Source organism: Sceloporus undulatus, chromosome 8 (genome assembly GCF_019175285.1).
Source record: "Sceloporus undulatus isolate JIND9_A2432 ecotype Alabama chromosome 8, SceUnd_v1.1, whole genome shotgun sequence".
Lineage (NCBI taxonomy): Eukaryota > Metazoa > Chordata > Lepidosauria > Squamata > Phrynosomatidae > Sceloporus > Sceloporus undulatus.
This window is the reverse complement of record NC_056529.1, coordinates 9,448,230-9,460,070: the sequence shown is the minus strand read 5'-3', so window position 1 is coordinate 9,460,070 and position 11,841 is coordinate 9,448,230. Positions and strand designations below refer to the sequence as shown.

The window sequence follows — 11,841 nt, the reverse complement described above, 5'->3', positions numbered from 1 at the left end:
CAGCAGAAAATTGATGCTCCTATGGCTCCTATGGTACCTTTAATGGGTTCTTGTGGACACTGCGTTTGAGATGCGGGTCAGAGATATTTTAGAAATTACAGCAGGAATAAAGGAAAGCCTTTATTCAACGCAGGGGCCAAATTCCAATTTGAGAAAGATCTTAGATTGTGTGCTATGCCCTATGAATATTGATTTCATCCAATGGGTGGGGAAACCCTAAAAAGGGGGCTTTACTTGCTGGTTGAGTTCAGAAGGAGAAGGAGAGATGGAGAGAGAGAGGAGCTGCAATTGGCAGGGCTAAGGAGTAGGTCCTTTTCACCTTGAATAATAAACATAGAGAGTTAAAGTGCAGTTGTGTTGAAATATCCAATTACAGTTGGCCCCAAAGAACCCAGAAGGAAGAACATGTGCTTTCCTGCTGTGAGCAAACTTCAGGGCATAGGAGAAGGCCAGGGTTAAATTGGTGCAAGGAAAGCCACTTGGAAAAGGCTTGTTGTACGCTGCTTTGATCGCTTGGCAAAAAGCGGGATAAACATTTATAATTTATTTATATTTATTTAAGTATCTTACCTGTTTGGACATTTCACCACTAAACATGTAAGGCACAGATGAGGTCTGCACATATTGGCTTAAGCCCAAGCACAGCTTAACAGCTTTCCTACCTGAGCACATCACAGACTTTGCCCTCAAAGTGCATCATATCACTTTAGTAACTTTATCAAACTTGTCAAGAAGTCACAACTGGCTACCAGCTTGATGTTGGTTAATGTGTCAGATGCTCCCCACAAAGATTCCTGCCTTGAGGGAGCAAGGATGAAGCAAGGTACTGGAAGACATCTAGAAGTTGGAAATTTCTAAATGGAAACTCATTAAGGAAACTGATAGATGCTGTTGGGATGTGCATTAAGGCTTATGGACTGCTCTCCTACAGACTGAAATAAACAAACACCAATTTCGTATATCGCATTATATTATTATATTACCTCTCCATTTCATATTACTTTCAGGAGTGGTGAATGTTTTCTGACCATGTAAAGGGGAAAGCTTTCCTGCCTCCCTTCTCATCTGGCATGTTGTAAATGAGATCTGGGTATAAAAATAACAGCATGGGTGTTTGTATATAAACCCAATGATCTCTCTGTAGAGGACATGTCTAGCTGCCATGAAAGATAGGGAGCACATATATTACTGCCATTCCTTTTGGTTTGATGAGCTGTACTGCCTTGCCTTTCCTTCAGAGCTACAATTCTCTGTGTGGCAACTAAGAGCCATGCTGATAGGGGATGATGGGAGTTGTAGTCCAACAAATCTCAATGGTACCAACTGGGAAAGCTGATCTATCAGTGTCAGAAAGGTGACTGAGATGGGAGCGAAAAAATGTCTATGAAGAAATAGGTTGCTGGGAACAGTCAGATTTTGTTTGCCTTCCCTTGCCACTCTTGTGCAGCCCTGGAGAAAGTGCAACTGTTTCAGTTAGAAATTCCTCAAACAAAGGATGCCTTCAGATAGAGGCACCAGGTTTGTATTAACAAACGGCAGAAATAGCACGCTCTAAGTCTTAGCTAATGAACACTGAAGATTTCCAGAAACTTGACTGATAATGACTGAATGTGCCAGGAGATGATGCATGAGATGCAATAACACAGTAGAAGTACAGTACTGCAGTTTGACACCACTCTCTTTACTACTTGGCCCTGGTTGTTATAGGTAACAGCTTCAGTATGTCTGTTTTCACTAGTTGCGAGCTTGCATGTCTTTCTAAGAGTGTATTTATATCATTTCCTCAGCCTTTTCCACAGCTTCTCTTCATCCATTTCTTCATCCTCATTATGTAGTCTGTAGTTCTTCCCTCTGTCTCCTCCATTCTTGAAGAGCATGCTACAGAATCTCTCACCAAGAGATTTAATTTAAGTGAACCCATTTCATGGCTTTTTGCAAAGAAAGCTAAGCCTGTTTACCTCTCTTCTAGAGCGTGTAGAGAGTTGGCTGTGGTTTGGGATTGTTTGTTGCTCACTTTCTGCTTCCAAATTCCAGTTAATCTGTTTCTAAGATACACTAGTATCTCTCACTTTCCTCACCCATAATATCATAGAGGCCTGGAGAAAGAATTTTTGTCCCTCTGTGATTTGGGGCGGCCAAATTAGCCATCTCTGGAACCACTGATGGTTTATATGTCCAGGAGGCAAATTGCAACTCTATCTTGAAAGAGGTCACGCAGTGTCCAAACCATAACACTTAGAACAGATGAAAGGAGATGCATGATTTTCAGCAAAGTTTATTGAAGGCAAGGAAATGCTTTGTCAGGGAACTGGATCACCTGAAGTGAGGAGTTCCTCTTAAAGTACAAATGTTGCTGGGTATTTCACCATGGAATAATTTTTCCTTCCTCATTCACAAAAGTGCCATTGTTGCTTTCAGAAAGATGGGCAAGTGTCTTCAGGATCTCTTGCACACTCTGCTCTATTGTCAATGGTGGCAGTCCCTGGAAAGAGAACATAGGTGAGTGACCCCAGCCTTGGTGGTTGCTACAGAACTAAGTTTAGGAAAATAACTTAATATCAGGACTGGGTGAGTCCCGGATAGAAATAACTATTGTTCTCTGGAGAGAGTGCTATAAAATAAACTATAACAAAATAAGACCTTGAAGTAGCAAGTGTAGAAAACGTCCCAACAACTGAAACACTGTCAAACCGCTATTCAAATAAAGCTTCTATTATTGTTCCAGAAAGCCTCATCTGGAGCTTGAATATTTCCCACGCTGCTAATAGTTTGAACAGATCTTAAAAGTAAAGTGGCAGTTGCATAAAGGTGACAGAAACACAGCTTAAATAAATTAGTGTTCACAAGTAAAGCATTCTTGACATAATTTGGTGGCAGCGGTGGGATGAAAAGACCCAGGGTGCTGTCATCCATAACGAATACTATTTACAAAGAAGGTATTTTCACACTGTGCGCTAGCACATCTTCCCAGCCCAGTCTCAGCCTGTGCCCCGATCAGGAAAAAGGCGATGCGATAATCTCCATAGTTAAAGCTTGTGCCCCAACCGCACCCATTCCTTGAGATGTCAGATCTGGCCACAGTGACACATGTATTGACATCCCAGTTGGATTACTGTCATGCACTCTATGTGGAGCTGCCTTTGATGAGTGTTTGGAAACTTCAGCTGGTCCAAAGAGCTCCAGCCAGATTGCAAACTGGGGCTAGCTACAGGGAACACACAACTTCCTTATTGCAAATGGTCCATTGGTTGTCGGTCCGTTTCTGGGCACAATTTAAAGTGTTGGTTTTGACTTACATCCTTCCTACTTTCTTTTGCAGGCAAGAAAAGACTTGTCTGTTTAGACAGCTACAGTATTTGATGAGAGACAGTCTAAGGCCCATCTGACCTAAGTAGCATGCTGAACCTTGCTAATTGTTGTGATGGTGTGTATCTGTGTGTGTGTGTATCTCTGTGTGTGTGTGTGCATGCATATGCATACAGGTTATAATGTGATTTAATTTTTTATTGTTTAATCTTGCTTTATTTTCATATCTTGTGAATTTTTAACAATGTGGTTTTTTAAATTTGCTGTAAGCCACTTTGATAGAAATAAATAGAAGGCAGAATAGAAATATATATACTATTACTATTATTAGTAATAATGAACATTTTGGAATATGTATTTTATTTTTGTTTCTGAATGTCTCCAAACAACCTCTAGGAGGTATGAGGGAGGGGGCATTTCTACCATGTTTTGGGGGCTCCCTTGGGCCATTTTAAGTTGGGGGGCTTTTCTTTTTTTAAAAAGGAGATGAACAAGAAGTGGACCTTGGGTCACTTGTTATTGGAGGCGGGGAAGCCTTATCTTGAGTATTGAGGACACACCTTTTTCCTTTATCTTTCTCGAAATGGAGGGCAGTCCAGGTAGTGGACCTTTCGCCATCCTAAGAGCAGCTCAACATGAATCTGGTGCTATGAATCGTAGTCCACAAAAATCCCATGTGCCATAATAAGTACTGTATATACTCATGTATAAATCTATAATTTTAGGTCAAAAAATTGACCCCAAACCCCTGAGTCGACTTATCCATGGGTCAATGTAGGTAATGTACTTTAACACTCATTTAAAAAAGGAACCATCCCTTGGTGAAAGGCTAGAGTGTCATCTGCCCTGGAATCACTCAGTCTCCTTTATTTTCTCATCCATCCAGCCTTTAGTATGAGGACAAACAGTCATATCTGCTGGAATTTTGTAACTTCTTTGGCATTGTTTTCCTTTGCTTCATCTTTTACATCCTTTGTTAGATGCCCCTAAGTTTTACCCTCAACTTATCAATGGGTCATATCAAAATCCATAAGTTTGGTCCCAAAACCTGCCTTCGACTTCTACATGCCTTAAGATTTTTTCTATCTATATAATCAAGTATATGCAGTACATTAGTCTGAAAAGTTTACGTTCTCACAAGACACTTGATTGATTTTGTTATCCATTCTGACCCCTTCAATACATGCTGAAGTGCTTAAATTTGAACACCTCAGTGACTAATTCAAATGCTGCCACAAATTACCTACCAGATTATGTCCCATGTCTGTCTGAACCCATCCAGGGTGCAAGGTAATGCACAAGATCCCATCTTCGGCAAATCCCAGGGACTGGCATTTTGTGAGCATGTTCAGAGCAGCCTAGAAAGGAGACATACCAGAAGCAGAGAGGTGAATGATGCATTTCAGTTCCATGGGACAGCAGCAGGTCAAAAGGTGACCCCTTAGACTGTTATTTAGTGGTCTCCCAATGGACAGGTTATTTTAATTTCCTAAGGGTAAAAGGTTGCCACTGCCAGCACTTGCAATAATTGATTCTGTGGACTTACAATAACTGGAAGCTACAGGAAAAGAGATTCCACCTAAATGTTAGGAGGAACTTCCCGACAGTAAGAGCTGATGGACAGTAGAACACACTCCCTTGGAGTCTGGTGGAGTCTTCTTCTTTGGAGGTTTTTAAACAAAGGCTAGTTGGCCATATGTTGGGGTGCTTTGATAGTGTATTCCTGCATGGCAGGATGTTGGATTGGATGACCCCTGTGGTCTCTTCCAACTCTATGATTCTATTATTCTATTATTCTGTACACAACTGAACAACTGAAGCAGCTGCTCCTGCCCAACAAAGATTGATTCAAATATTGCTACAGCCAAATGGTGCTATACCAACAGTGCTACAATAGCGAAGCTTTTGCTTGTATAAATCATGAACAACTATGGATTGCTCTTAAAGCAATCTATAATATTTGGTTGTCTTGATACATAACTTGTACTCAGGATAAGAGGCTACTGTTAGGACAGGGAATTAAACATTTCTCAGAGTGCAGCACCATGGTATCAATGCCTGTGATGCATCACCCCATGATTTCATGTAGACATTCAAGGTGTGGGGACCAAACTATCCCTTGAGGAGTCCCAAAGAGCAGCTGGCATGACCACCTCCCCGCACCATTTTCTGCAAATTCTCCTTCAGGAAACATCATGATAAGCAACCTCTTCTAGCTATCTGCCCCAAAGAAGATCTAGAATATTAATATGAGATCATCAAAAGCCACCATGAACCCCAGGGAATGCAAGGGAATCAGGCAACAGATATCAGTTCAGGTGATCAAAGCAATTTCAGCTCCCATACCTTGCTGCATCGATAAGAGATTATTTGGCCAAGATGCCATGCCAAGACATTGGTGATGGAGCCAGCTTCACTGGACATGTTCACAATGGCTGCTTTGCTGCAGCTCATTTCTTTCTGGGGGCTTTGTTGGGCTGCCTTCTTCAGCAAGAGCATGAGTGCCTGGAGAAAGAGTAGAACAGAGAAGAGCCAAACAGTCTATGAAGAGGATTGGTAACCCCTTCAACAATGCCAAATAAATTCATTATCTGAGAATGAATGCGACCCCCACCAACAATCCATCACCAGACATATCCCAAAAATATTTTATTGCTTGACCAGACTGGAGTTACATCTTATCCAGAAGCAACAGGTGTCAATATAAGAGAGATCCCACTACAGAGGCTGGAGAAAGTGAGTTTTGTTCAGAGTTGTGTAAAGTTTATGATCAGGTGATCAAAAAGGTGTATAAATAGGTTTTGAAAGTAAGGGTGAAAGATGAACTGGTAAAAGATTATATGATAAAGTGGGAACAAAATTTTGGAAACAGTGTTCAAATAGAGACATGGGGGGAATGTGGACCAAAGATATAAAATACACAGTGTGTAGTGATTTTAAATATATATACTTTAAAAATGATATACAGATGGTATTTAATTCCAAATAAACCATAAAAAATATTCTAAAAATGTTTCAGATTAGTGTTTTAGTTGTCAGGGTAAGGAAGGTACTTTTTTCCGTATGTGGTGAACACATAAGAAAGTTACATTGGTCCACAATACAGTATATATACTAATACAGAAAAAATATATAAAGGTCAAGTTTGCAATGCCAACAGAAATGTTTTTGGTGAGTATTATGGGTAAAGAACTGGGTATCAAATATGGATGACTGCTTAAATACATCAGGTCCTTGGTATTCATTGGGGTTTGATTCCAGTATGGATACCAAAATCCATGGATGTTCAAGTCCCATTAAATTCAATGAACTGTAAAATGATGTTCTTTATATAAAATGGCAAGATCAAGGTTTTCTTTTGGGAATTTCTATGTTTTAAAAACTATTTTCAAGCTGCGGCTACTTGAATCTGTGAATAAACAGATTCATGGATACGGGGGCCGACTATATATGACAAAAACAGCAAGAATATTGTTCACTTAAGCATAGAAATGGGCAGAATCCATGGACAATAGAAGGCAAAATAAGGCTGTAGAGTTAGTCCAGTGCTAAATTAGCAAGCGTGTTAAAAGAAAAAAAAAACACTTCCTGAAAGTCTGGAAACCATTTATGGAGTTTTTGAGCAATAAGAGTACTAAGAATGTAGTAATTTGTGGGTTTGGTTATTGGTAACCGGTAGATTAATACAGTAGGCCTTTGTTATCCGCTGGGGTTTGGTTCTAGGAACAAAATCCACAGATGCTCAAGTCCCATTAAATACAATAGCATAGCAAAATGGTGTCTCTTATATAAAATGGGAAAATCAGGGTTTGATACTTAGAATTTATACCTTTTTTGAATATTTTCAAGCCATGGATGCTTGAATCCGTGTATAAAAAATCTGTGGATAAGGAGGGCCAACTATATATCCTTGGGAATGTTTTAATTTGTAAGCCACTTGGAGTCCCACTTTTAGGAGGAAGGCAAAAGGAGGAGGAGGAGGAGGAGGAAGAGGTTGTGTGTGTTATGCTCTTAGTCATTTAGTTAGTGTTTAAGTCAGCAATTAGATTATTAGTCATTTATGTTTATTGCTTTATTTAAGATCTTTAGTGTAATGTTTAGTATGATGTTTAATTTTAGATTGGTGTGAATTTTAGTTTTATACATAGATATGTATTTGAATATGTGTATTGTTTCATTTCATTATTTTCCTTCTTCTTTTTTCTTTTTTGCTTATATCTTGTGTGATGGAGAATGTTTGCATTAAAACTAGCAACAAATTATATATATAGCAGGTAATATTTTTATTTATCATTACATCTCCATACCATGACGGCAGCCATTAAATAGATACAGAGCTATTAAACAAAGTATATTAGTCCAGAAGAAGCCTAGCTAAACATCCATCTCCAAGAAATATGCATGTCAAGTCTCCAATAAGAAGGTATCATAGGATTGTATTACCTGGCTGACCAACAGGGGCCCGATCACGTTGGTTTTGTACACCTCAGACATGCTTTCCAATGTCTCGGACTCTAGAGTGGTCATCTTTACAATCCCAGCATTGTTTATCAGCAGATTCAACCCATTGCCTTTCAGGTGCTCAGTAACTTTGGCTGCAGCAGCATTGATGCTGGATGGCTCAGACGTATCTACAGAAGCAAAAAAGATTACTCCTTATCTAGGTACTGAAGAAGTGTTCCAGAGCTTCTGTGGGAACAGAATTGGTATCTAGGATTGTGGCAGGGTCTTTTCCCCGTATTACCATCCAAGTTATATATCATGTTGTAACTTAAGTGAGCAGTTGTTTCAGATTTGGAGGCTGTCTTAAACTCTTCACAACCGAATACAGGAATAGTAGAACATGGAAAAGACCCTGCCACAAACCCAGATGCCAACTCTGTCCCCACATCTACTGTGAGAGCAATATTACAGAGACCAATAACATCACCCACAACAATGTATAGGCGCATTTTCTTGCTCTTCTTCCAGTGTGATATATACCATCCTATGCCAGCAATGCCCCTCTACATTCTATATTGGACAGCCTCTATGTAAAAGGCTAAATGGACACAAATCTGGTATTAGAAACATCAGTACCGACAAACCAGTTGCAGAACATGTCAACCTTCCTGGATATACAATAAGGAATTTATTCTGATGCTATAACCAGCTACATTGATCAGAATTCAATAGCACTGAGCCATGACTGTTAAAATGGTGTCAATCTGGATTATTTCTGCAGTGTGGATGCAGCCTAAGTCTATTCATCTGCAATGTGGTCTTCCTCCCTAATGACTGGTTTTTATTTTAGCATGAGTTTTTCTGGATATAAATCCACTTCTTCAGATGTAATACAGGGTGATAGTAAAGCCTCAGTTATAAAGCGTATTTGTACAGTTGTAGGAGTGGGATAGAATGTAATAGGATACAGAAATCATATACTTTGTCTTATATTGTGAAAGGGCTAGAGGTGATAGAGGCCTTCCCGGTCTTTGCAGTGGTCAGATAGTGCTGATGTCTGAAAGCAATGCATGTGCTTAACAAAAGTCCATTTCCCTGGGTTCAAAACTCCTTCTGAGAAGATTTCTTTTGTTAGAAGGTAAACTTTCCACCTTACCAAGCATGGTTGCCTTTTCTAGTGGAATGGATTTATCAATGGCTGCAAACATTTGATCAATTAACTTTAAAGTTCTTTTTAATCTTTCCCCTGGCTGTTTTCATTGCCAAATTATGAATTAGCCCTCCAAAGTTAATTTTCAGGACAGGTTGACTGGTTAGTTTAATATTATTTTTCCATTGCATAATGCTTGCAGTTTTGGATCAGTGCTAACTAGACATGTCTTTCAGCTCCTGCCATCACTGCTGTCCCACGAATAGAATATAAAACAAATGGCATCGGTTATTTTGCAGATAATACTATGTAGGTAAAATGGTAAAGGTTTCCCTTTGACATGAATGCCTAGTCATATCCAACTTTAGGCAGCTGTGCTCATCTCCGTTACGAAGCCGAGGGAACTGCTAAGTTGTCAGAAGCTATATATAGAAATGTATTGTTCAATCCAAAGACCATTGCAAACAAAGCATACAGTTACAATTGCAAAATTGACATTTAAACATTATTATTAAAATTAAATAAGTACACGCTTGGGCAAAAAGTACCTATCTTGCATTTTAAAACAAAACAATCATTGATATTATAGCAAAAAGCCTTTTATAAACATATTAACTCAGGATTCCATGTCAATTTATATGTTCTCTGCATACTTTTCTCTACACTCAGTGGCCTTTACTGCAAACGCTGTTACTCTTTGGATTGTTGATTGCAACAAACAACTAAGTTTCTCCTTCACAGCCCAGTGTTTCATTTTCTTTAAGACAAGTTCTAGGTATCTTTCTCTAACGTCAGCATATATCTGGCACTCAAGTATACAGTATAATGTGCCCAATCCTCTAAGGCTGGCTCTCCACAAATACACAGTCTTTCTTGCACTGGGATACCATAGAATCTTCCCCATTTCATCATTGTGTCCATTTGTTCAAAATGTAAACATGAGAGAGCTTTACATGATTCCAACCTTGTGAGAGCAACCTTCAATCTCAGTTGAGGAAAAGGGGATTTGTGGGGCGAAACACATACCCAGACGGATGATCTTTATTTGCTGATGTTTGGCTGCCAGATTCCTCAAATCCTGTAAAATTAAAAAGAAAAGAAAAAGAAATTCCTGGAAATGAGATTGATTGGGACAAGAGGCTAAATTCCACCACTTTCATTTTGGGTTGGATGTTTTTATGATTGGAGCTATGCATGAATATTGAGCACCAAAGCGGTGTGGTTGTTGAGCATTGGACTATGACTCTGGTTTGAATCCCCGCTTGAACCTGGAAACCATTCGGTCCTTGGGCAAATCCCACTCTCAGCCTCAGAGGAAAACAAAAATAAAAACCCTTCTGAACAAATCTTGCCAAGACAACCACATGATAGAGTCACTCGCCGTTAGTTGGAAATTACTTGAAGGCACACAACAACAAGGCAAAAATATTACAACTTGATCCAGGTTCTAGGCACAGCTGAGCTCTGAGTGGCACACCTTAAAAGAACATTCAATATCATGTAACACTATTTCAGCTCCTGGAAAAATCTTTGTATTTGGGGAAAATCTGCATCACTCATTAGTCATCTCTTCATAATCACTGATCTACATTATTCTTTTTATTATGTTTTATCACAATCCAGTTCAGCATTAACTGGATCAGAACTGGATTAACTCTTTAGATAACAGCTTGTCAAATGATTTCTTCCATTGTTCCAATAACATTTAATCAACACAGGCATTTTGATTCGGAACACTTTGACTTTGAGGTAAGACCTGATGAACATGAAGTGATCTTCATCCCATGTTATCTCATTCAAAATATTTAATTTAGATTATTCCGAAATGGAAATGCTACTTATACAGCTCCTCAAATCCCCCAGCCAACAAGTCTATTGGCAATGCTGGTTGCAGATTTCTGACAGGCGCAGTCCAAGATATTTAATTTTTCTACAGTTACTTATTCCCACAATTTTTAACACCTACCAATTTTAGTAGAAGAACCAGCATGGTGTAGTGGTTTGAGTGTTGAACTGTGACTCTGGAGACTAGTGTTTGAATCCCTGCTCAGCCCTGGAAACCCATTGGGCGACCTCGGATAAGTCACACTCTTTTGGCTTCAGAGGAAGCGAAAGGCAAACCCCTGCTGAACAAAATTTACTAAGAAAATCCCATGATAGGTTTGCCTTAGGGTCACCATAAATCGAAAATGGTGTAGACACACAAAACACACAACATTACAATTACTTCTCCACCTGATTGCTCCTCAAACTGAAAGTCTAGAAAAAGTCTAACATTTCCTCCTCTAATTCCATAAAAAGAAACTGTATGTATTTTGGTGAGTTTTTGAACTCAAATGAACACAAGGGAATAGGAAGTTTGACAAGCCTGGAAGCCACTACCATTGCCCTCGGGGTCTATTTCCTTGGACTTCATCACATGATGTGGGGAAAATCAGGGGTTTAAACAGGCATTATCCAGCCATATTAGTGCAATCGTGGTCAAGATTTTCACATGCATCACGATTAAGGATGGCTTATCCCAGGAATAACCAGGGAATAACCAGCAACAAATCATTCACAGGGAAATCCCATGGATGATTTGTTGCTGGTTATTCCCTGGTTATTCCCAGAATAAGTCATCTTTAATCGCGTTGGTGTGTGAAAATCTTTACTGCGATTGTGCAAATATCACGGGATAATGCCCATTTAAATCCCCATTTTCCCTATTTCCCCCTTGTTTAGGCATTTATCCCACGCAGACAGTCCATCTTAAGGTCTCACCTGAGCACCTGGGCCTTCTGGGTCCCGGCAAGTGGCAAAGATCTTTTCTGCATGACTGTTCTTCTCTGCCAGCTGCTTGACCAGCTCCAGACCGAGGCCTCGGTTGGAGCCAGTCACCAGGATGTTGCATGCCTTCAACATTTCCATCTTTCTGACCATCAAGGAGCTGACTGACTTAA

General features: G+C 39.6%; 1 protein-coding gene across 1 annotated transcript; it reads right to left on the bottom strand.

Annotated features, from left to right (window-relative positions):
• Positions 1-2,305: 2,305 nt before the first annotated feature.
• Positions 2,306-11,841, bottom strand: LOC121914311 (C-factor-like). The gene is made up of 6 exons (XM_042437647.1): positions 11,663-11,841; positions 9,926-9,977; positions 7,750-7,937; positions 5,653-5,811; positions 4,554-4,664; positions 2,306-2,482 (listed from the first exon to the last, which is right to left on the bottom strand). The coding sequence occupies exons 1-6, from the start codon at positions 11,819-11,821 to the stop codon at positions 2,363-2,365; spliced, it is 789 nt and encodes a 262-aa protein (XP_042293581.1). The 5' UTR covers positions 11,822-11,841; the 3' UTR covers positions 2,306-2,362.